This window comes from Manis javanica, chromosome 7 (assembly GCF_040802235.1).
Source record: "Manis javanica isolate MJ-LG chromosome 7, MJ_LKY, whole genome shotgun sequence".
NCBI classification, from domain to species: domain Eukaryota; kingdom Metazoa; phylum Chordata; class Mammalia; order Pholidota; family Manidae; genus Manis; species Manis javanica.
Genome location: NC_133162.1, coordinates 43,014,997 through 43,042,206, shown reverse-complemented (window position 1 = coordinate 43,042,206; position 27,210 = coordinate 43,014,997). Strand labels below are relative to the sequence as shown.

At 37.3% G+C, this 27,210-nt stretch overlaps 1 protein-coding gene across 2 annotated transcripts; it reads left to right on the top strand.

Moving 5' to 3' along the window:
- Nucleotides 1-26,641, top strand: OIT3 (oncoprotein induced transcript 3). 2 transcript variants are annotated; one of them, XM_073240880.1, is made up of 10 exons: nt 1-128; nt 6,230-6,604; nt 7,687-7,794; nt 12,501-12,623; nt 15,846-15,968; nt 16,343-16,402; nt 17,685-17,845; nt 19,426-19,841; nt 24,375-24,474; nt 25,893-26,641. In XM_073240880.1, the coding sequence occupies exons 1-10, from the start codon at nt 68-70 to the stop codon at nt 26,064-26,066; spliced, it is 1,701 nt and encodes a 566-aa protein (XP_073096981.1). In that variant the 5' UTR covers nt 1-67; the 3' UTR covers nt 26,067-26,641. The 2 variants fall into 2 exon arrangements, with proteins under 2 accessions (XP_073096981.1, XP_017512325.2); XM_017656836.3 differs by lacking the exon at nt 16,343-16,402.
- The last annotated feature ends 569 nt before the right edge of the window (nt 26,642-27,210 follow it).

Here is a 27,210-nt window from a genome sequence, read left to right as displayed (position 1 = left end):
GAAGCTAACAAAGGAAACTGAAATTGAGAGGATTTTCCAGTCTCCTTCTGGTGGCTGGTCCAAAAGGATGGTTCAGTTCCTGCAGCTCACCTGCCTCTTCATCACCATTACACCGATGTCACCAATGGGTGAGTACTTGGCACAGTGCACTTTTTGTTGTGGAAATTTGCTATTATATTCAGATTATTAATAGCTAGATTCTAGTATTTTAAATACTGGTTCTAGAATAGTGTAAGAAAAGTCACTGATAACCTTTGAAGATATTTTTTTCAGGAAATTTCATGTTCCATCTTAGCCTCTTGCCTGGTCATCCAAAATATCCATAAATCTGCCTTATCTAACAGCCTTCCACCAACTAAGTATTTCTTGGAGCATGTGTAAAAGGAATTCTACCTCCTTATACTCAAGGCATTTTTATAGTTCTGATATTAAGAGCAAAAAAAATTATTTCTAGATTGGAAGATAGAGTTTTTCCTCTAATGAATACAAGGAACAGATTGAAATCTCTGTCCCCATGAAAGGCACAGATCTGGATAAATCAAACTTCTTAGTCTTGACATCTGAAAATAAGACTTTGCAGAGACTCTGAACTGTCTCCTCATGCTTGGCACAAAATTGGCCAACAAGGCAAAGAAAAATTTCAATTCCAGTTACTAATTTCTCTCTCCTTTTTCCAATAGAATTTAAGTTCTAACTGCAAGAGAGGATAAGAGGAGGTTGAGATGGTGAGAACCAAACTTCTTCGCACTGTTGAGTAGCTCAGTGTTTAACTGATCCTGATTTATTTCATCAGGGTCCAACTCAGGCCTTGCTCTAGAACATTTAAGGATATACATTAAAAAGGTTTGAGACCCTAAACATGAAACCTGAAGGCATTGTGGAATCCTGGATGGGATTCTGAAACAGAGGAAGTCATATGCAAAAACTTAAGAAATCTAAATAAACTATATAGTAATAAATTATGTTTCAACTGGTTCATTAATTATGACAAAGGTACAATACCAATGGGTGATATTTGATAGTAAGGGAAACTGGGTGCTGGTGATATGGGAACACCTTGTACCATCTTCTCAATTACTCTCTACATCTAAAACTGTTCTAAGAGTCTATTAAAGATAGGCTTGAGCTAAATTTAATCCCCTTGTACCTGCTGCCAATGGCCAACCTCCCCTCAACTTCCTCTCCGTGGGGCCCTTCCCTTGCTTACTCTCCCTCTAGGAACCTCCTGTACCCTCCCATCCTACAGCGCCTCCCTTCCCAGATATTATAATTTTTTATTTGTTTTTTGCAGCCCTTATAACACATTTTATTCCATGCCAGAAGCAGGATAGAGAGAACTTTGGCGGTTTGAGACAGGTGGGGGGACTTGCCCTGGGAGGAGAGGGTAAGTAAGAGGAGAGGAGGTGGGAGCGGGAAGCCCAAGGGGACACCAGGAGAGGTCAGACGGGGAGGGAGAAGTGAGGCGGCCTCCTGGACCCAGCAGGGCGGCGGGGAGGACACAAAAAGCCTGGGCGGCTGACCTTTGCTCTCTGCGCTCGGCCGCTGCGAGGTGTCCGCCCGGGGCGCGCAGACAGCCGCGCTGTGTCCCGAGGGGACCCGGGAGCGGCGACCGGCACGCAGCCCTCCTAGTTAGGTTCCTAAGGTCGGGGCCACCTGACTCCAACTTTGAAGGGAACCCACAGGGCTGTTCTTTGTGAAGCTCTCCCTTTTGAGGAATACATACCAGCAATTTAGAACGCAGTATGTATGATACCGAATTCCGGGCTCCACATTTAGAGACTGAAAACAGGAATTAACACCTTTGCAAGACTATTAAAGATTGAATTACTTTGCAAGAGAGTGGACTGGAACAGGTATATTTAATGTTAGAAAATACAGGGTGGTTAACTTAAAAATTTTTGTTTTACTTAAGGTAGCCCGTGAATTTCTTGTTTGTGCAACATATCACCCACAAAAGAAGTGAACTTTTTTTGTTGTTGTTGTTATTCCAATAATTTTATTTTTTCATCCAATACATCAAAGTAAAACTGTTGGGATTTCATTCTGTCAGAGATGAAATATCTGTCATTATTGTGAACACTGTTGTAAATTCAGCATAAAATATTAACCTTGAAGAAACACTTCTTGTTTTTGTGGTGATACTATAAATACAAATGTTAGGAAAGCACAGTGACATAATGAAAGTAATGTTCTTACTGAATTATAAAACCCAGGGACAAAACATGTATTTCGAATCAGTTGTGGTACACATAATTTAGGATCACATCCAAACAAGTTATGATGGTTCATCAAAATAGAAGCTATAGCTGTGAAAATTTACAAATATTTTCATATAGAGACAATTAGAATAATGGAGATACAAAATACTTTACCAATATGGAAATTCTTATCCATAGGATAAAAATAATATGTAGAAGTATGGAAGCTTTTGAAAAGTCTTTTTAATCAACCTAAGTGATCTGCAATAATATTGGACTCATTCATTAAAACATTCTCAAAACTGTATTGTATTATTTAAAATCATTTAGAAATTTTGCATCTTTAATCAAAGTATATAATGAATGAAGCCTAAAAACTGTCAGCTTTTGAAAGCTTTAGCAAGTTCCAAGTATTGAAAACAAATCTTGCAAACTGAAAGGCATGGAAATTCATCCCTCGATAGTAAGGGGAACACTAAACAAAATAAACAAATAAAAACAATGTACAGGATGTAATTCAGAAATTACATAATTGTGATTTGGAATACATTGTTCTGTGGCAATACTCATTTGTTGAAGTTCCTAATTTTTTTTAATAGAAAATAAAGTACCCTTTTAAAAATGTAAAATAAAAGTACTTATGTAGGTATATTCTTTTTTTTTTTTTTTTTTTTGAGAGGGCATCTTTCATATTTATTGATCAAATGGTTGTTAACAACAATAAAATTCTGTATAGGGGACTCAATGCACAATCATTAATCAACCCCAAGCCTAATTCTCAACAGTCTCCAATCTTCTGAAGCATAACGAACAAGTTCTTACATAGTGAATAAGTTCTTACATGGTGAACAGTGCAAGGGCAGTCATCACAAAAACTTTCGGTTTTGATCACACATTAAGAACTACAAACAATCAGGTGAAATATGAATATTTGTTTGATTTTTATACTTGATTTATATGTGGATCCCACATTTCTCCCTTTATTATTATTATTATTTTTATTTTTAATAAAATGCTAAAGTGGTAGGTAGATGCAAGATAAAGGTAGAAAACATAGTTTAGTGTTGTAAGAGAGCAATTGTAGATGATCAGGTGTGTGCCTGTAGACTATGTGTTAATCCGAGCTAGACAAGGACATTAAAACATCCACGGATGCAAACAGGGGGGGTGAGGTTCTAAGCCTCACCACTGTTGATCCCCGATTTCTCACCTGATGGCCCCCCTGCAACTGTGCCTGTCTTAGGTTGTTCCTCCCTTGAGGAATCTTACCCGTCTCTGGCTAACCAGGCATCTTCCAGGGCCATGCAGGGAAATGTAAAGTTGGTAAGTGAGAGAGAAGCAATATTGTTTGAAAAGGTTAGCTTTTTACTTCTTTGCAGATTTATGCCCCGTGGCTTCTATGCCCAGCATTTGTCTTGAGGTATCTTTACCACTTGGAAGAATTACGATACTCGGTAATTTTCTATATGAGGCACGAATTCTACTAAAGGGTTGTAATTAGGAAGAAAGAAGAAAAGCTATAGAAGTAGCAGACGGAAGAAAACATGGGAAGATTGATTATTTCTTTGACATATCTTCTTGTAGAGTAACATAAGCATGTAGAGGTTTTAAACTACTAATTGAATTGTGCACACATAATAGGAATATATCTACATAACAAAAGCAGACCTACAATTACCAGCCATATCCAGTGAAACCAAGAAAACCAGTTAGGTACCATAGGCATTTGTGAAAACTTATCAGTGATATATATGATGGATATTGTCTAACTGAACTTGAATAGTTTGAGAAAAATCAGACAAATTAAAACAACACATTCCTGGGAACTGTTCACATCCCATATGTTCTTTTAACAGTAGATAGTCTATAGTCGCACAATTTTGGAGCACTGCAACTTGCACTGTCCTAATTCTTGGTTGAGTTCCGACAGTATAGATCCCGTCAAATTTGTTGTTTTACTGTATGCACAGGCCAGCTTAGATATCTCCTTCTTCATTCCAATGGCAAGTCCAGGAATCAGTGGGATGAATGCAGCTACAACTGCAGCAGTGCCAGGATCTTTGTTGAAGTTTTTTGATGATCATCTTCTGGAATGACTCTTCCAGAGGATGTTGATGTTGGAAGTTCTTCTTCATATCGTATCTTAATTCATTTCCTGGGTAGCCAAATTAGGCAGAGAAGTGAACTTTTAACAAATAACACAAAAAATGACAGTTAAAATTAAGGAAAATCTTTAAAAATCATGAAATAGTTTTTGAGGGAGTATTAGGTATTTCTGTAAATGCCATTAAAAGTTGAATGCCTAGCCATTTCTTACAAAATTAGAGCCAAGGAGATGAACCAAATATTTCTATGAATTTATAATCACCTGTGAAATTGCCGTGGAAACCTTGCTTCATAAGAGAACCACAGCTGGAAGAGCAGATGAGGGAATTTTTCCCTTTTGAGAGAGGAGAGTGTCTGTATGAGGAAATTTCTTCCCCTCAAGGCACATCAAACTACGATCTAGAGCACAATTGGAGTAACTCAGAGACATTTTAAAGGAATGGGCTGCTCTTGCCATGTGCAACGCTGCAAATATGTAATTTCTAGAAAATGGAATATCCTACTTATTTTCTGTCCCAAATTCTGATATTCTCACTGGGCCATTAAATAAGCTATACCCTCCTCTACATATGACTGAGTTTAGAGAGCAAACCTGAGTTTGAAGTGTAGACTGGGAAAGTCCAAAATATTTTCTAGACAACTTAGATTGTATGATCATGTCCTGTCCACATTTAATTATTGTTTGGTATTCATTAAAACTGAATTTCCTGCCAACAAAGTATACCAGGCTTAATGTGAATTTACTCCCTACAATGTCGATTAAGTCAGCCTCACATGCATTAAGGAAGGATACTGCTCTCTATCTAGTATTCCTTTGTAGAATCTCTTGATTCTTCATAAGGACAATTTGCCTACATTAACTCAATGTTTCCCTGAAATTGAGGGAGGTAGTGAGGATATTGGGGATATAGGTGTCTTTAGTCATTCAAACGTTTTTTATGAGATATTTATCCATGCAGTTTATGCACTAAAAATGCACACATAGGAAATTTTGCTGTATTATAGCAATGCCATGGCTAAATGTAAATACACAAAGTTCATGAAATTTTCAGTAAGGTGATGGGATATATACCAACATCCACTTTGAGAATACCTTTGGTAATTACTTGCCAATAATATGGTGTATCTCAAAGCAGCTGACATATGCCAGAAGACCTTTTCCTCTTCAGCCGAATGAGGTTTACACATTCATTATCAAGTCAGACTTCCAACTACCACAAAATTCCTTCCATAATCTTGCTTACAAATGACTATCCAAATACTTCTTGAAAATTTCCAAAGATGAAGAGCTTACCACATTGTGATACAGCTTCTCCATGACTGGATAGCTGGACTGAAATGTGCCTCCCCATAACAATTTGTTCTTGTTCTTGTAACAGAATACCAAATTTTGCTTTCATGAGCCTGTTCCAGATATTTTTTAACTGATGCATGTTCTTCAGTCTTCTTTTCTCCAAACTATAGTTCTTAGCCTCTTTCCCAGTAAATAATTTTTAGGCTCCTTTCTAACTCTGGTCACCTTCCTCTGAACACCAAGTTTGCCCATTACCTTCATAAAATAGAGCCTCCAGGTGTGAACACAATACTGGAAATATTATCTAATCAGTGTAGAGTTCAATGAGACCATAATCCTAACCTCTCTTGGTCTGAACAATCATCCTATCAAATGATTACTCTGGATCAAAATTTCAGTCCAATCTAACACTAAACCTTAAGTAGATTTGAATTAATTTTGTAAAAGACATTTATGAAACATGTATAAGTCAATTTGAGGAATCCTAAACAGCTACTTTTTGAAGCTTTGAATTCTTTCTTTCTTGAATCCCAAAACACCAAAATTTAAGACCAAGAAGATGGACTCAGGCTATTGTCACTGTGATCTGAAATATCACAAGGTGCCTCTGAGGAGTTCTTTTCATTCCCAGCCCTAGATCCTTGTTCTGCTTACATCAGTCTGAATGAGCCCTGGAGGAACACTGACCACCAATTTGATGAGTCTCAAGGTCCCCCTCTTTGTGACAATCATGTGGATGGGGAGTGGTACCGCTTCACAGGCATGGCAGGGGATGCCATGCCCACCTTCTGCATACCAGAAAACCGCTGTGGAACCCACGCACCTGTCTGGCTCAATGGCAGCCACCCTCTAGAAGGTGACGGCATTGTGCAACGTCAGGCCTGTGCAAGCTTCAACGGGAACTGCTGCCTCTGGAACACCACCGTGGAGGTCAAGGCTTGCCCTGGAGGCTACCATGTGTATCATCTGACCAAGCCCAGTGTCTGCTTTCATGTATACTGTGGTCGTGAGTACCTTCTCTGTATTCTTTTTCCTCCCCCATAAGGCCCAAGGTGGTATCAAAGAGAAAAATGCTGTATGAAATTGAATTACAGTAGTACCTCAGAGTCTGAATAACATTCATTTAGGGTCACAGGTACTTCCAGATTGTAATTTCTGAGATCTGTTCTCAGATTTCTGAAAATTTCCTGAAGAAATAGGAAAAGGAGCTATGACTTTGATCTATTTTATTTTGTCTTCTTTCCATTTGAACAAAACGTTAGAGAATGAAATGTTGATTGAGATTATCTAAACAGTGCATTTCCAATCTTTTTGAGTATGGAGGACCCATTTTTAAGATCTATTCAGACATCCACATGGTAGCATTGTGCTTAGTATCCCTTGTTTTTTAAAATGATATATAATACAATAAAAAATTTCAGTTTTGTTTCTAATCTTTAATTTTTTTAACAGAAATGAAGTCCTACACACACACATTTAGTTTTGTGCCCTACTTTTTTCTTGTAGTCTTATTACGAGTGTTTCATTTTGTTAAAATGTGCATATTTAGTGGTTAATTAGTATTCTATCATATTTGCCATGATTTATTTAACTGTCTGTGATTGGACACTTATATTCCACTTTTAGACATTAAAAGTGCTACTGTAATAATTTTAATAAAAAGTTAAAAATAGAAAAAAATACATATATAATGGGTAGAAGCTACTTGAGACCAGTAATAAGTACTTTTAAATGGATTTTTGTGTTATCCCATCAAAATCTGTACACATTTTTAAAAGATCACATAGAAGAGTAAGACATAACATTTAATTTACAGCTTATGTTTGGTGAGGTTTTGTATTTGCAGAAACTGTGTGGCCACCCAAGGTCCTGTGGATCTGAAGTTGGGAATCATTTATCTAAATGACAGAAGATGTCCCTGGGCAATATCTCTTTCCATGGGGTTATGTAAACCCCAAACAATAAGAATTCTCTTGATGTTGGCTAGGAACTTACACCCTATGACTGAACTCATGAGACTCTCTCTCATGAACAAGAGTGTCCTCTGGTCCTCGCCCCTCATGAAAGGTCTTCTTTATCCTTAAATAGATTTTTATGACATCTGCGATGAGGACTGCCACGGCAGCTGCTTGGATACCCGCGAGTGCACATGCTCTCCAGGAACCGTGCTAGGCCCTGACAGGCAGACATGCTTTGGTAAGACACTAATCTTGAAGTAGAAACAGAATATCAGGACCAAAAGAATATGTCAAAAACTTTTTCTTAGCGCTCCATTGTTTTTCCAGTTTGTGTTCTCTGAACACTTGGAATGATGTTTGCCTTTTTAGGTCATAAGTAAAGCCTCAAGCCAAATTTATGTCATGTTGGGGGATGGTCTAGAATTGCACTGTCCAATACAGTAGCCTCTAGCTAGCCATGTATGGCTAACAGAGCTCTTGAAATGTGGCTAGTGTGACTGAAAAACTGAATTTTAATTTTAATTTAAACACTGATACTTGATTCAGTCACTGGAAAACTGAAAATGTCTGGGACAACTTGAGAAACCAACTGTAAATTATGACTTTAAATACAGATTAAGTATTTCTGAGATGAAAATTTAGCAATCAAATTGAGACATACTTAAGTATAAGATACATACTAAATTTTGAATACTAGCTCAAAAATGAATTAAAAATATCTCAATAATTTTAATATTGATTATATATTGAAATGAAATATTTTGGACCTATTGTATTAAATGAAATATATTATTTAAATTACTCTTACCAATGTCTTTTAATGTTTTAATGTGACTACAAGATTAAAAATTTTAAATTACATATGTGACTTGCTTTCTATTTCTGTTGGATAGCTTTGGTCCAGAATTACCCAAGGACATACTCTTACAGCTTCATTAATATAATTTTGGTTTCTCTGAGGAGCAAGAAAGGCAATCAGATTATTTTTTAGGAAATCCAGGGTCGCCTAATTGTATACATGTTTTGTTGTCTGTAACTGGAAGAAAATAGAGTTGAAAAACACAAGACTGAAAATCATCTCTTGCCTTTGATGTTATGAAGCTTTTTGTATTCAGACTCCTATTTAAAATAAGTCCAGAGAAAAAGGGAAGAACTGCCCCATATGTTTCTCCTCAAGAACAGTAAGGAGGTCAGAATGAGACAGGGGATTAGGGTAAAAGGGATATAAAAAAATTCTCATTTTATTTATTTATTTATTTATTATTAAAGTATCATTGATATACAATCTTATGTTGGTTTTACATATACAACACCATGTTTCAGCAGTTACCCATATTATTAAACCCCCCGCCAGTGCAGTCACTATCTATCAATGTAGTAAGATATTACAGAATCATTAACTGTATTCTCCTATACTACCACCCCATGACCAACCTATATTGTGATTGCAAATTATTGTGCCCCTTTATCCCCTACCCCTTCCCTCCTACCATCCCCAGCCCCTCCCCCTTGTTCTTTCTTGGTATCTGTGAGTCTACTATTGTTTTGTTCCTTCAGTGTTGCTGTGTTTTTATACTCCACAAATAAGTGAAATCATTTGATATTTGTCTCTCTATAAGGGTATTGACCTTTCATGAGGGGCAAGGACCAGAGGACACTCTTGTTCATGAGAGAGTCTCATCAAGTGAAATCATTTGATATTTGGCTTATCAATGAGCATAATACCCTCTAGATCCATCCATGTTGTTGCAAATGGCAGGATTTCTTTTCTTTTTATGGCTGAGTAGTATTCTGTTGTGTATATATACCAAATCTTCTTTATCCATTCATTCTATTTTTAGTTTTTTGAGGAACCTCCATATTGCTTTCCACAACAGCTGCATCAATTTACATTCCCACCAACAGTATAGGAGGGTTCCCATTTCTCCGCATCCTCACCAGCATTTGTCTTTTGGGTAGTTGTTCATCCTAATGGTGTGAGGTGATATCTCATTGTAGTTTTAATTTGCATTTCCCTGATAATAAGCAGTGTGGAGCATCTTTTCACATGCCAGTTGACCATCTGTATTTCTTCTTTGGTGAATTATCTCTTCAGGTACTTCACCCATATTGTTATTTGTTTTTTGGGTGTTAAGGTATATGAGTTCTTTATGTATTTTGGATGTTACCCCTTATCATATGAATCATTTATGAATATATTCTCCCATACTTAGGATGCCTTTTTGTTCTGCTGATGGTGTCCTTTGCTGTAGAAAAGCTTTTTAGTTTGATGTAGTCCCACTTGTTCATTTTTTATTTTGTTTCCCTTGCCCAAAGATATTGTGTCCAAGAAAAAGTTGCTCATGTTTATATTCAAGAGATTTTTTGCCTGTGTTTTCTTCTGTGAGTTTTATGGTTTCATGACTTACATTCAGATCTTTAAAAAGGATTCTCATTTTAAAAGAGCTTTTGTTCTTCAGTCTCTGTAATGAACCTCACTGACCATCCTATCGAGCATGTTTAGGCTTCTGTATCAGTTATTGGGCTCTTGTATGTTTGATTTTGACTATGTGATTTAATGATAAAAGATTTGGGTTATAGGAGACCATGGCTCCTATAATCTCCTGCCCCTGACATACACATACACGTGTCCATTGGGAAATATTTGGCTTCACTATAAGGCAGGAGTTTTTCATTAATTTCTCTGCTTTTGTTTCAATACAATTTTCAAATAAGTAATATACTTAAATGGTTCCCAAATTAAACAGCATGAAATGTCTAGCTCTCTGTCCCATTTGTTCCATTTTGCCCTTCTCCAAGTAAACTCATATTATTTTCTTACATAGACTTCCAGGGTTTCTTCAAGCAGATATAAAAATGCAAATATATGTTTATCTATTGCCTTTTTATACCACAGGTCATATATCATACACGCCACACATATCTCTTGCTTAACAATTTTTCTTGGACATATTTGCCTATCAGTACATAAAGAAAAGCCCACAGTTCCTACCTGGGGTCTATCCGTTTTAGGAAGATCATGAATTCCCTGAAATTGGAAGCAAAATTTTGTGTTTATGTTCAGGTGTCACTTTTCTTTTAGCTTTCTTTTAATGTAACAGAATTTTAATTATTTACTTTAAATTATGTAATTCTTTTTAGGTAGAGAGAAGAGCATAAGAAATAATATAACATTCATGTACCCAGATTTCACTAAGTTAATTTTTCTTCCTTTTCCTTAAATAAAATTTTACAGATACAAGGTAAAGCCATCTATCTCATTCTCCTCTCTCACCCTCCAGGAGTAATCACTGCTTTGAAGTTATGGTCTTCTGGTCCTTGTTTTTATGCCTTTGTTATTCATGTATGTACCCACAACAATATATCGCATTTTTTTGCGTGTTCTTAAATTAACGTAAAAATGGTAGCTTACCCCAAATGTAAGATTTTCCCTACAGTATACTCATAAAAGTGGAATTGCTGGGGTATAGAGTATCTAAGTCAAGGTGTAAATTATAATAAACCCCCAAATAACAATGGCTTAAATAAGTAGAAGTGTATTTCTCCCTCATAAAAAAAAAATTTTTTTTTTAAACTGTTGCAAGGTAATCAGTCCAAGTTTTAGACAGAGACTTGGGCGCAGACCCTGGTGTGGTCACACCCAGGAAGGCTGCTAGCACCTCTGATCACTCTCCAAGCAGTAGGGGCCCTGATGAAGATTTTAATCTTACTATATTTTTCATTTCTACAAGCATGTTTGTTTGGTTTCAATTCTGTCTTATCTTTTTACACATTTATTTTATTTTGGTTACTGTCTTTTTATTTTACTGCTTAGGAGTTTTTTAATCCTTGTATTATGGATTTTTCTAGATCATTCTCTTATCTTGAGTTCAAAGCTCCTATTCATTACCTTGCCAGCTCTTTCTCATGGTGGATCATTTCCTCACATGTGGTGTTTTATGGCAAACCATCTTCTATTGTAATGGATTTCTATTAAGTGCCATTCTTATCACCTAATTTATGGAAGTTTTACTACAGAGCAGTTTTTCAAATGCTTGTCAGTCATCCTGGAAGCTTCATCAGTCCAAGCCATATTTCTCATCAATTTCTCAACTTTGAAATCCCCAAGCCACACAGGAATTAATATAAGTTCATATTTCAATCATGGCAGGGCCCAAATTAGGGTTTCCGTCATTTGTGAAGGCTTTTCTCTCTCTTGGAGCCTCAGGCAGAGAGCTTCCTTACTGCTTCCCTGAGCCTTGGAGCAAAGTTCTACTACTTCTGCTTTCATTGTGGGCCTACCTCTTCCCAGGTCCTGGACTGAAGCAGGACCAGCTCATTTCAGTGCCAGCTCATCTCTTTCCTGTGCCCAAGGCCATGCCTTCTGTCACCTGTGGGTGTTTAATCCTCAATCCCTGGCTTATGTCCTATATCCAAACCAATTTACTTCCCAGGTCTCCCTTTCTTTGTTTATAGAAGGAAGGGCATGGATATTTATTGCCAATTATGCGTTATTTTAAAGCAAGAGTCCATATCTTTCATCAGATTTTTGAAAAGGTTAACAATCATTGTTAAGCATAAGGTGGGAATATTCCAATGTTTAAAACATGTTATAACAGAAGACTGCCTCACAAAAACCTTATCATTTATTTCATACTGCAATGTTAAGTTCCTTTAATGCACTTAAAATACAGTTTGATTTATAAGTTTGTATTTACTTAGTTAAATCTTCAGGAACTCATTGGAGAACGTGAGATTCACCAATACACAATAAGTGAACCAATATAAGAAGAGGAACTTCACTTACCACAGTTTTGCCCTTAGGAGGGAATTGGCAAGCTCCTATGTGCATTCCACTCCTGCTGGACAAACAACTTGGTTGAGGAGATCAGGTTGATAGAAGTGGTTATATTGAAAAATTAAGTTGCTCAGCAGTATGTAAATGGTGTAGTTTTTCTTCTGCAGATGAAAATGAATGTGAGCAAAACAATGGTGGCTGCAGTGAGATCTGCATAAACCTCAAAAATTCACATCGCTGTGAGTGTGGGGTTGGTCGTGTGCTAAGAAGTGATGGCAAGACATGTGAAGGTGGGTATGGGTAAGGAGGGATTCAAATCAAGAGCCCAGACCAAGCCATGGCTTGTTCTTTGATGTTCATGAAAATGCCCGATGTTAGTAGAGAATAACCATTTGGCTGCATAAAGAAATGACAAGAGGGGTTCATCATCACTGAGGATGTTTGTATTGCAGACAGAATTCAAAGTTGATTTTATCTCCAAGATTTAACAGGAGGGAGTTGTTGGATTTTGCAATAGGCAGAGAGTCACATTTTAATTTGGTAAATAAAAATAGGGTATTCTGTATTTCTCAAACTTTAATGTGCCCACAAATCACCTGTGATCTTGTTAAAATGCAGATTCTAACTCAGTAGGTCTGAGTCAGGCAAAGATACTGCATTTCTAAATAGCTTCTAGGTGACCCCTATGCTGTCAATCCAAGGAACACAGCTTGAGTGACAGGACAGTAGAGGACGATGGCGTAACAAATGACTTACAGCAGTGTTTCTCAAATTTCCCTGCTGAGGAGAATCACCTGGGTTCTTTTAAACCTAGCCCTCTCTCCTGGAGACTGGTTCAGGGGACTGCAATGGGTCCTCACATTTGTGTTCTCACCAAGTTCCATAGGGATTTTTACAATCTTAGAAGTTTGGGAACCTGGTTACATGAAGCTATTTTTTTCCCTATATGCTTTGCACTTATTGGAGATTAATATATTTTTTGGAGATAAGTACTCTATTTTTAATAATAGAAATGCTATATATATTTTATATGATTAAGAAAAAAGAATTTGTAATGTCAAATAAATGAAATGGGAATTGTCTACTATTGTAATATGAAACAGATAATTTCCCTTCTCTAAGACACATCTGCCCTACAAATTATCACAGCTACAGTTTTATCACTTCCACTCTAATAAGTCAGAATCTTGTAACATTGGGAGTTGAGGGACAAAAAGAAATTTCTGCAAAATTATATAAAGAGATAAGTGGCTTAGTTACTATTATTTACAGAGGACATATGATTTGTCCCGGGGGATAATTGAATTTGTGGCATGATAGACTATAATACTGCTTATAGGAGTTCATTTTGTCCTCGTTATATTCACAATAATAAAATACTACTCCAAAAAGAAAAAGTATGGCTAGTGCCCACAGTTCATCCCACACAACAAAGTTTATGTTATTAACTATTAACCAGAGACTATTAACCAGAATATTAAACTACTGTGCCTTATAACATGACTAAATGTACTTTAAATTTTATCGAATGAGGGTAATGTCCTGAATCATCCTTAAATCTTAATCATTTTATGCAATAATCTTTGCATATTTGAATATGAATGAAATGTTCCATGAAGAACATTTATAATTATTCATGAGCACTTTATCAGAAATATTGCAGTTTATGCTCATATAATTTTAAAACCTAATAATCGTGACTGAAAAGTATTTTAGCAGATGATAAAATTTGTATGGGTTACACTTTAGGATTAAGACTGATCTTTGATACCCTTAAGAATTAATGATAGTCCAAACAAATTTGTTTCTTTAGCTAGTCTGTTAATTATAACTTCTTCCTTAAAATAAAAAGCTCTTTTTAATTTTTAAGTAATGTTTATTGTTCTGTTTGATAATGAAAGAGTTATGTTCATAGAAGAAAATACAGAGGAGTGAAAGAAAGATAACTTAATGACTCATAATCCTACTTGCCAGAATATCCATTCTGAACATTTTGCTATATCCTCATAAGAGGCTTAGATCCTTTAAGCCAATTTAGAATTTCAATTCATTTTGTACTTTGCAGTTTTATACCTGGAAATATCCTGAGAGAACATTTAGTCCAACCCCTTCATTTTATAAATATTGAAATTGAGAACCAGAGAAATTAAATAACTTAAGGAAAATCATTTTTAAGAAGTAAAAATTCCTATTAATGCTGATTTTAACATCCCATAGTATATTTTATGTTTTCTTCTACACTGTTAAATCTTATTTCCAGCTATTTCAAAAACTCAGAGGAGTGCTTTTATCCTTTTTAATTATACAGATTTATAAACAGATGATAAACTAATCTCTCTGAAGTTTTACAAAGATTAATTCATTGCAAATTTATTCTTCCTATACATTTCATAAAAATCTATTCATCCAAAGTTACTTTATGGATATGCCAATGAACTAATTTTTTTACCATTATTGAACTGAGAGTTATAGCTGTAACGGGAAATCAGCTCATAGCTTTCCTTGAACATCTTAGATGATTTGAAAGCATCCTCTTTTATTATTTTACCCTAGACCAGGGGTCAGCAAGTGTATTGTATACAGGCCAAATAGTAGGTATTTAGGCTCATGATTATACATGGTCTGTTAAAACTACTCAACTCTGCTTGGGGTAAGAAAGCATTCATAGATAATAGGTAAGTGAATGGGTATGACTGTGTGCCAATAAAACGTTATTTACAACAACATGTAGTAGGCCAGAGTTTGGTGACCCTTGACATAGAAGATAAAGTCCAAAACCCACAAAGGTCATTATTTTTCCTCTGCTAACAGTGAAATCACATGGTAGTTTCTTCAGTTTTCAATAGAATATTTTTCCTCTTTGTCCATTTGATTGACTATGCTTTTCAAAAATGCAAAACTTTTAAAAAGGAAACTTTAAAAAATTGCCTCATAAGAGGAATGTCACAAAGAGCTTGGTTGAGTGGACTCTCCAAGTGTGTTGTCCAAGCCTCATTCTAATAGTGTGCTGTCTGCTGAAAGCACACATCCCCAGAGCTGTTATTCCTAGAGATTTGAGGAGAGGGGATCATGATCCAACCAAATAGCAGTAACTCTGATCCAGGTAGCTGGACCAATTGAATTCTGACAGTCCCTTTTACATCAATAATATTCTGTAAAATTTCAAATTGGATGGATTAAATGTCACAGCAATTAGGAGATGACTTTTGGGTCTTCCTACCCAAAATCATAGTCCAACTATGAGAAAAACAGACAGACCCAGAATGATGGGCATTCTACAAGATAACCAGCTTAAGTGGATAAAACTGTGGATGTTATAAGATTGCTCTTTGTAGCTATAACATTTAATTGGGGGGGGGCGCTGGGGGGCTTCTCTGCATGTCTCAGTGACTAGGGTAGGCTCCAAGGATTCTGTTATGAGTCAAGCATAATCCCTAATGCAAAGTGTCACCCCAAGAACCAGAATTCTTGGGGAAGAAGGGTACAAGGTTTTCTTTTGGTTTTTATTGCAGACATTGAAGGATGCCACAATGACAATGGCGGCTGCAGCCATTCTTGCCTTGGGTCTGAGAACGGCTATCATTGTGAATGTCCCCGGGGCTTGGTGCTGTCTGAGGATAACCACACTTGCCAAGGTAGGACATGGATGGACTTGACCCCTGCTCTGACTTCCTCCCCAGCAAACCTCCCTGCCATCCTCACTCAGTGTGTCAAGATTCTCATGGTTTAGAACACCAGCTCTTTCAGCAATGTGCATTCCTATCTCTTCACTCTGGAATCATTCAAAGGGAAGATCTCTAAGATGACCGAAAGCTAATTTTCCTTCACTTTTTAAAAATTGTGGTAAAAAAAATACATATCAGAAAAATTTACCACCTAAACCAAATTTAAATATATATTTCAATAGAATTAAGTATATTCATATTGTTGTGCAACCAATCTCCAGAGCTTTTTCATCTTGCAAAACTGAAACTCTACACCCATTAAACAACTCCCCATTCCTCCCCAGCCCCCGGCAGCCACCATTCTACTTTATATTTCTATGAAGTAACTACTTTAGATATCTCAGGTAAGTGAACTCATACACTATTTGTCTTTTTGTGACTGACTTATTCCACTTAGCATAATGTCCACAGGTTCATCCATATTGTAGCATGTGACAGGATTTCCTTCCTTTGTTTATAAAGCTGAATAATATTCCATTTTATGTATGTACCACATTTTGTTCATCCAATCATCTGCTGATGGACATTTGGGTTGCTTCCATGTCTTGACCATTGTGAATATGCTGCTGTGAACGTGGGTGGGCAGGTATCTTGTGGAAATCCTGCTCGCAGTTCTTTTGGGTATATATGCAGAAATGGGATTACTGGGTCATATGGATTCCTTTTGCTTTTTACCTCTGACATTTTCTCTAATGACTATTATTAGTTGTACAGTTAACACTAAATTTAGAGCTCTAAGACACTGATGCAGTTCATTTCTTTGCTAACAGATAATTGAGTTGTGAAACTTAAGTGGAAAGTCGTAGGGAACTATTCTCCCTACACTTAAAACATAAGCACAACAATCCTCTGAGAATTATTTCCCAGAAATCTATTTATTTATGTCCAGAATATTAATTCTTTCATCCAGCAAATATTTAATGAGCACCCATCTCTGACTTCTTTATACTATGCCATTGTTATGATATGCCCTCACATATTGATATCGACCTCACATATTTTCTGACAGCAGCCATAACCATTCCATTTAGGGTATTTGTAGAGTCTGGAGAAGTGAACAGAGGAATGGTAAGGAAAAGTTATTCTTCTAAATTTAAGTTAAAGAATAATTAATAGTCAGTGTTTATGGTTCACTGAGCAATGCAAGGACAATTTGGAACTCTTTCCCAAGTGCATTAACACTGTTTTTATTACCTCTGTTATATAGGGCAGTAATTAATGGTAAAGTCAAAGCAGTATTGTTATGTATTTTAAGCCTCTATCAAAGTTATAGTTTTTCTGAATTGCCAATAAATTGTTGTTGTGCTAAAAGTTAATCCTTTAGGTGTTTTAATGCATGAGTCATGCTAGCCACACTTAGAAATAAATGTTTGGTGGACTGAAACTTGAACACAGTATTTCCTCATTTGGGGAGCAGTGTTTTTGAGGAGCATTACTTGTCCATAACCTTGGAAGGTAGGAGTTCTGGTTTTACTCACCAACTGTGTTTCAAGCTTCATAGATTTCCTTGAGGATAGAACAACAGCTCAATTTATGTGAAGGTGAAATTATTTCTCCTAGAAGCCTTCCTTACTCTTCTCTCAATTCAGGCTTCCCAGTTCTAACAGGAGCCTCTTTCCACCACAGTCCCTGTGTTGTGTAAGTCAGACACCATTGAAGTGAGCATCCCCAGAGACCTGGTTGGCGGCCTGGAGCTCTTCCTAACCAACACATCCTGCCGAGGAGTGTCCAATGGCACCCACGTCAACATCCTCTTCTCCCTCAAGACATGTGGCACAGTGGTTGATGTAGGTTTCTTCCTGGAGGACACTTGGGTGGGCAATGACCGAAAGCCGGTTATTTGGGAGGTAGTTGACATAGGTATGTGGTCTGGCTTGTGTCATAGATGGAGTATTTCCACATGAAAGAATGGAGCTAAAAAAAAAAATCACATGCCATTCATTTAACAAAGGTGTTATTGAGCACCTGTGACAGTCCTGGCACTGTGAGAACAGGGATTTAAGAATTATGCTATTTCTGTTCTCCAATCATCCCATCTCTCCAATATGTGCAGACATTTTCCTGAGTGTACTAGCACCAGTACTGAGAGGTGGACTGCATCCCCTCTGACCAATTGTTTACTGGAAGAAAGCCAGTGACATAGATGATGGTTCATTTATGAGGTAGTAAATGAGTTCAAGTTCATACAAGAATCTATGCACAACCCTGCACTAAGGAGCCCAGAGAGAGAGATGTGAACTAACATTCCTGACTTTCAGGAATGTACACAGTAGTATTGAGATGACCACACACACAAAATATAAATAAGAGATGGTGATACCGATGACAGGTGCTGTAGGAGTCCAGAAAGGGACAAATCTGGAGCAATCAAGACAAGTAGAACTGTGTTGGGGTGGAAGCATGCGTGTGGTTTTTATAGGTGAAAAGGAAAAGAATGGGCATTTCAGATGAGAAACAATGAACAAGTCTCAGAGATGGGAATACTTAAGGCTTATGCTGAGTGAATGGGTAACACAGACTGACTGGCAAAGAATTCACTGGAAAAGAAAACTGGAAAAGCAGAGATGGGGAGACTGTGCTTCCAAGGATTTGTCTTGTATGCTAGAGACATTTGGGCTGTATCCCATAGGAATGGGGTTAAGCAAGTCATGTTGTGATGAAATCAGAAGGGTGCAAGATGGATAGGGAAAAGAGGACCTGGATCCAGGAGATCAGGGCAGAGGCCCTTAAGACCATTTGATTAAACAAATATTTATTGAATCCAACTAAGAGAAAATCAGAGAGCTCATTAGACTTGGGTGAGACATGGGGAGATATACCAAAAGAAGGTGGTCCCACTTCTGGCAAATGGTGCTTATTGTATCTATGGATAATCAAACGGGAATGCTCTGTGGTGAGTCAGTTTCTGATACATGGGAGAGCAGACAAAGCTGGAGATAAAGAACTGAAAACATCTGCATAAATGTGATGGCTGAAGCTTTGCATGAGGATAAGTTCAGCACAAGGTCATGCTACAGCATGATCACCAGGTCTAAGATTCCAGAAAAAATGATATGCAGAAGCTGTTCTTTTCTAAAATATTAGAGCTTTGAATTTGCTGATTCTGCATAGTTGTAGGAGTAACGCTAGACAGGGATGTGTGGGCTGACCATGAAGTAGCATCTGAAACTTTCAACAGTCAGAAAGAACATCTTGCTTCAAAGAGGAGAAGCAATTAAAAAAAAACAAACTTCAGGCTTCAGCAACCAAATCTCTAATGTATTTTGATATAAATAGAAATTTGGAGAAAGTTATGGTCAGGAGGGGTGGGAAAACTGTAGAAATAAACATAAAGCCTTTTTCCTCTCCTGATGCTGGCCTGACTCAGGTGGTGAATGACAAGATTGTGGCCAGCAACCTTGTGACAGGTCTCCCCAAGCAGACCCCAGGGAGCAGTGGGGATATCATCATCCGAACCAGCAAACTGCTGATCCCAGTGACCTGTGAGTTTCCGCGCCTGTACACCATCTCTGAGGGATATGTTCCCAACCTTCGCAATACCCCACTGGAGATCAGGAGCCGTAGCCATGGAACCTTCCCCTTCACTCTGGAGATCTTCAAGGACAATGAATTTGAAGAGCCTTATCGGGAAGCTTTGCCCACCCTCAAGCTTCGAGACTCCCTCTATTTTGGCATTGAGCCCCTGGTGCATGTGAATGGTCTAGAAAGCCTGGTGGAGAGCTGCTTTGCCACCCCCACTTCCAAGATCGATGAGATCCTGAAGTACTACCTCATCCGGGATGGGTAACTATGCTCCTTACGTGATTTGTTCTCCCCAGTTCACAACCAAGCTCTAAGTACAAAAGCATATGTAATCATTTCCTAAAATGACATGGCACTCTTCTGAGCTCTTAACTAGTTCAGAAACCATTTATTGGTGTTTTGCATGTAAGAACTGGGGAAGGAGAAGAGGGGAGTCAAAAATGACTCCAACGGGTCTAGCTCGGATGACTGACTAGATGCCATTAACCAAGATGAGAGGATATATGTAGAAAAGCAGACTTGAGGTGAAAATACTGAATATGATAATTCCAAATAATAATACTGAATTGTAAATGTCTGCAGGATACACAGCAAGAGAAATTCAGTGGGCAGTTGGAAATGCATATCAGACCAAGGACTAGAGATAAAGGACAGAGAACAGGATCGATTAATCTGCCAGGAAGAGGGTACAGCATGAGTGCCAGGTAGGGGCTGAAAAGTCCAAGGGGATGAGGACATGAAAGCAACAAATGTAGATGCCTCTTTGAAGAAGTTTGATAGTAAAAGAGAGAGAAAAAATACTTGGTAGGTTTTAGGAAAAGAAAGATGAAGTGAAGTTTGTTTTCATTTGCTTGTTTTATACACACAAGATTTCCATACTTCCTAAGGATCCTGGGTCCGAGAACTAAGTGTGCCTCAAGTGCCTCATGGTATCTTTGGGAGTCTGGAGATTATCATACCCATTGCTTACATTCCAGGAAAATTATGCTCACACCCCAAACAGCATTTCATCAGTTTCTCCCTTATTCTCAAAGTCGGCTGGGACACATTTCAGGTAAGGTCAGGACCTGCAGCTTTATAAAAGGGAACTGGTCTAGTAAGAGCATCACAGGTGAACCTCAGGTTCATGCCCTTTGCTAACTAGCCTGACACTCTTTAAATTTCTACTTTGCTTTTATTTTTTATCTCACCAGATCTCTCACCACAGGCAACCTTCACCTGACGCTATAAATCTCCTGCAGTGATTTTCAACTCTTGATCATCAACTGAGATCAACTGAGAAGCTTTTTTAAAAGTAGCAATATCCTAGTCTAATTCACTCTATTCCACTCTTATTGTCTTAATTCCAGCCATTATCTTTCACCTGGACAGCTAAAACAGCCTCCTAATGTAGCCTCCTAAATCCCAGCTCTCAGATTTCAGCTCCAGTCAAAAGGAAAATGTGTGTATGTCAGGACCCTGATGAAAACTGTTTGATGGCTCTTGATTTCCTTTGGTTGATAAATTTAACCGTTTACCAGCAGGAGTATTTCTAGCCTCAGATTTCTGTGGCCTCCTTAGTTTGTTTTCAGAATATGGAAAATGAATTATTCTCAGCTGCTTTGGATGGCCAGTAGCGGGTCTCATAGGCGTCTGTAACCTTTGGATTTCTTGTCATCTTAAAGTGATCCCCACAATGTTTTAAAATGAAAGTGGTAGCATCATTTTTTATTTCTTTCTTTCAGTCACATATTTGATGTTAAATAGATTAGAAAATGGATTTACTTTTTTATGGAGAGTGGATTTTGGTCCCTTTTTAATATTTTTTACAGCTTATTGGCATACTATTTGCATACAGTAATACACATATTTAAAATGTACAGTTTAGCAAACAGTTCTCTTACAAGAGTTTTCTCCTGCCTCTTGTATTTACTTTCCACAAAATAAATGTATAATCATAACTTACTTACTAGGAAAACATATAACCTTCGATCTCAATAAGATTATTTATATATTTATTATTTGGACCCTTAACTAAGGACTATGTATTTTTTTTTCCCCACGCAAGAGATTTTATTATCTGAAAGAGAAAGTGGCTGCCCCAGAGGGGTGGGGGGCGGGGGAGAGAGAGACCGAAAGAGAGAGAGAGAGGGAGCAGCGAGACAGAGAGACAGAGAGGGCAGAGAGAGCAGCGGGACAGAGAGACAGAGAGAGAGAGGGAGCAGCGGGACTGTGTATTTTTTATTTCAGTTCTAAGAGGATGTGCTGTTTAATTTTCCAGTCTTGGCACATACAAAATAGGAAAAAAAAGCTGCAGAAGAAATTAAAATGCTTAAAAAGCAGAGGCAAAAACTTAAAAACAGGGCAATGTAGGCCTATTTAGTGAAGAGGCAAATAGTCCCATCTCTGGTACAGTAATAGATAGTATAATAACAATGTAAGTGAGATAATCTCTTAAGATAAAATCCAGTTCTCAGATTGGTTCACTGTGCCTCACTCTTTGACCCCTACCTTCTCCAGTTTCTGCTTCTACCAAAGAGAATGACACGTAATTCCCAAGCTCTGCTGTTCCTTATGCCCTCCTGACTCTGCATTTGCTCATCCTCTGCCTGAAAACTACTTGTCCTTTTCTTCCTGTTTGATTCTTACGAGTCTGTCAGAAAGATTTCTTTCCTCCATGAAGCCTTCCCTGATTCCTTCTGACCTGAACTAGAAACATTCCTTCCTTCTTCCTCCTCTACACCTAGTTTATAATAAGCGTCATTAAATATTTTCCAAATGAATTACTGAGTGAAGATTTATCATAATAGTACTTTGGGGCTAGCCCAGAGCCCTAAAATAAACATAATGCAGTTTACTTATGTGTTTATAAATCATTTGATTATTCATTGTCCTCTGTTTAAATTTAGATCAGCCTGGTTTCCCCTGATACTTAAACATATTTGATTCACCTCCCTAGTTTTAGTTAACATATGATCTGAGAATGCAAAATAATTTAACACAAGTCTAAGCAAAGTAGATTTAGAAAGTTAATCTCCAGAAACAAGACATTAAATTTCAAAATCAAATTTTGGACAAGTTTTGAGTAATCAATTATTTGGGGTTATCCTATACCCAGTGGGTATATCCTATATGGGTATATCCTATACCATACATCATTACTTTCTTTTAGCTCATGAACTTGGAGTTGACAAACTAGCATTGTCTAATCACAGCAAATGCCAAACCAAATAGCAGATTTGTACTGGGTTTTAATGTGGAATATGTTAAATCTGGAACAGAACAACTCTTTCTGCCTCATTCCATTTTAAAGAAAAATTACAGTATTTTTAGGTAAAGATAAATCGAACATTTTGAGGCACTTAGATGAAAAGTGCTATTTTAATGTTGTGTTACTATATCATAGATACTGTTCTATAAACTCCTTGACCTCACAGACCATATTATTCATCTTTATATCCTCTGCAGCACTCAGCAGAATGTGCTGTACAGATTAGATATGCAACAGGTATCTATTGTAGAACATAATCAGAAGATGGTATAAATTAATTTTACCTCAGGAAAATGAAAATGAATACATAAATATAAGAAATAACAGAAACCACATTATATGTTTAGATCCTCTTCAGTTCAAGGGAATAGGTACTAATAACAGGTTAAGATGTCTTATTTTTAAACAACTTTATTCTATTTCCAACTGTGCTGGAACAGCAATTAAAAATGAATTAGAAAATGGACTATAAGAATGGGAAGCAAATATCCAGTTCCATAGGCTTTTGTATCTGATCCCATTTTTTTCCTGTCATGGTAGGAACTATTAGGTATCCATAAAAAGGAATATATACTCAGATTTTAAAAGTTCCTTTAAAATTCAAATTGAAAAGGTAATACAAATGGAGAAGAATCATCAATACTAAACCTTGACCTCAAAATGGAGAATCAGTTAACCCTTCTTTTCCCCAGAAAACCCTGGAGCCTAGAAGTTTCACTTTAAGTAGTAGTAGATCTGAGTAAAGCCCAAAACCCCATCAAACTACAATTTAGCATTAAATTTGGGAAAAGAGGAATTAAAACAATTTGGAAGTGAATGACTTTTCTCCAACAGAACTGTGTATTCTCTAAGAAACAGATTTTTATGCAGCTCTTTGATACACAAATTGGGGTTTGCTCACCTCTGAATCCCCTTCAGGGATTAGCATCTATCAGGTATCCAATAAATATTTATGACATCTAGTTAAAGAAAAGCCTTCTCACAGTATACACAGAGAAGACAAGCAATAATTCTACAGCATCTTACTACACTGATGGACAGTGACTGTAATGGGGTATGTCATGAGGACTTGATCATAGGGGGAGTCTAGTAACCATAATGTTGTTCAAGTAATTGTACATTAACGATACCAAAAGAAAAAAAAGAAAAGCCTTCTCAAACCAGTAATAAAGTATGTGAATGCAGAATTCATGCAGTATAATACAAATGAAAATACAGCCTTATAAAGATGCCTTTATTTCAGAAGTTACCCTTGAAATCACTGTTGTTGCAATCACTAATACATCAATGCACTGACTTAGCAGGAGGGCCTTGTGTCCTGCTCCTGAGTACAAAGAATGAGAGACAGCACTAACAAGCAGGGCTATGTCTGAAAATACCTTCACAGAAGAGGGAATTTAATTTTTCTTTCATTCTCAAAAAGCTTGCATGCAGCACAGCCTCCTCCACCCAGTTTGCCTCTCCTTGGACCAAACATGCTGGGCTGGATTGTTTTTCCACCTCTGTTAAAACAATCAAGGCTTATGTGCTTTCCTGTCCTGTAGCTGTGTTTCAGATGACTCAGTAAAGCAGTACACATCACGGGATCACCTGGCAAAGCACTTCCAGGTCCCTGTCTTCAAGTTTGTGGGCAAAGACCACAAGGTAAGCTGAGCAATTCTACTTTGTATACCCTCATCCCCACCCAGACCTGAGCCTTCTTTCTTCATGTCCCAATTTGTTGACATTCTACTAGCCGACAATTAGGATCTTTATTACCTCTACAAAAAATATTGTAAAACTGATCATCTAGAGTTTAACACCTTTATGAATATCATAGTTACCTGCTCCTGCAAATAAAATAACTGTGCTTGTTCGAAGAAAATACTGTATGATCATAATTATAAATCCTTGTTTGCAGTTATGGTTGAAAAAGCCTCTTTATGGTGGTCACATAGCAAAGGATTTGGACAGGAAATCACATAAAAGACATATAGTGAAATATTCAGTGAAAATAGTACTTAAAATGCCAATTATAAGGCACGGTTTTATACATATTAATTTATAAAAATTATAAATCAACACTGCACAGCTATAGGGAGTTACATGGTAGCAGTATAAATGGGTACATTTTCTGGAAAGTTGTCTGATAAATATGTAATAATAACCATAAAATAAACATATTCTTTTATCTAAAAATTCCAATTCTGACAGTTTCTCAAAAACCAACAAGCAAAGAAAAACAAGATTTGCCGGGCATGTTTATAGAGCATTGTTATAAGGGGAGCAAAATGAAGCCCCCAAACAAACAGGGTACAGTGTATCAGTTAATGCAATATTAAGCTGTTATTAAAATAAATATAGAAAAAGATATGAAAAAACTGTTGTCATAATAATTTACAAGTATACCGAATATGCTACATTTTTAAAAACCATACATACATACATAGAGGCTATAAAAAGCTATATACAGTACATTAAGGTAGAAGGTTTTTGCTTTTTGTTTTAAAAGAGTCATTGAAACATTTAAACAAAAGGAAGTTTAAGAGACCAACAACTTTTCCACACTGCATTTAAGCATATTGCGTCCTCTCCAGCTACATCACTGTTCAGAACAATCGCCAACTGTGACGACTAATCTTTCCTCAACTAGTCAGTATGCTTTCAGAAGTTACTTACAGGAAGAAGCTTCGAGAAAGAGCTTTATTTTACCCAAAAATGCATGGGAGTGGATGTATTCCCAGACCTTGATGTGAAGAACGAAGATACCAACATTATTAGATGTTGCTTTCACAAAGGTCTCTCCTGTCTCTGTACAAAGGCAGAAATTTAAATCACCATGTGATGCAGTGTTTGCCACGTGACTAAATGTATGCAAAGTCCTTAACCTCACGAGGTCTCAACTTTCTCATCTGCAAAATGGGAATGATAACATCTCTGTCAACGAATTGCTTAGATGAAATGAGATTTTATATATATACATATATATGTGAAACATTTGGTTGTGTCTAGCTTCCAGAAAGGGCCCCACAAGGGGCAGCTGTTATCATTGTTTTTGTTAATTATAACTATGGTCTTTCCAGGAGGTGTTTCTGCACTGCCAGGTTCTTGTCTGTGGAACGCCGGACGAGCGTTCCCGCTGTGCCCAGGGCTGCCGCCGGCGAGTGCGTCGTAAGGCAGTGGGAGGAGAGGACGCAGCTGGTCTGCAGAGCCGGATGCTGACAGGTGGCCCGATCAGCGTCGACTGGGAGGACTAGGATGGCCCAGTGCCCTGCTTTGGGCTGCCTGTCTCTTTGACGCTTCTCCCCAGGCCCTCTGAGAGCATCGGTCGGCACCCTCGGACACCGAGCATCTCAAAACCTCAGACTGTGGGTTTTGATGAATTACCAGAACCAGCCCTCTCTGATTCTGACCCACTGGGTCGGGAAAAGTCACCTCACTGCTGACCAATCTGCCCCAGGTGGGCCTTCATCGTCCTAATGTGGAAAGCCATGCTTTGCATGCACAAAGTAGCCTAGCCATTCCCATACCTTTCCCACAATAAAACACCTATTGCAGGATGCAACAGGACCACGAAAATCAGAAGCTGGGTATAATACTTCAAATGCGAACTCAAAAAAAATAGTTGCTTGAAATTACAACTTCAATACCCAGTGACTCCTTAAATATGTAAATAATAATTATACCCTGAAATTTCCATTCAAATTCAGAATAGTTATTAGGGAATGTGGAGGCTTATCAATATGTGTGTATTTAAAATATTATTTGATTTTTTATGTTTTTATATTGTCTTAAGTGAAATATTTTCAACTAATAAATGTAAATAAATTCATTAATATGCATTTAAGTGATTCAATGACTGAGCTCTAGACAAAATTAAAATTTGGTATTTATCTGCTCTTTTTGGTATTCTATCCCTCAGACTGATAAAATATACCACAGAAAAAGGTATAAAATTATACCATACTCTGTTTTGTAGGTATTTGATAAATTTTATTAAAATGAATATCATAAACCACAAAGATAAATTTTATCTGCAGTTAAATTCAATTGCTTAATATGCTAATTAATTTTATGACTTTACGTAAGATCAGAAAACAGCTTTTCTTTTTTCCTTTTAGAAATAGCTACAATCAACAATTCTTAACAGAACCAATGTAATTAAGAAGAGAAAGGACAATATAATCCAGATCAAGGGTTAGCTAACCTTCTCTGTAAAGGCCCAAATGGTAAATATTTTAGGCTTTCTGAGCCATTCAGTCTTTATTACAACTATTCAGCTCTGCTGTTGTAGCACGGGAGCAGCCACAAACAAATGTGAGCATGCCCGTGTTCCAACAAAACTATAAAAACAGGTGTTGGGCCTGATTTGGCCCATTGGCTTTCGCTTGCCATTCCCCT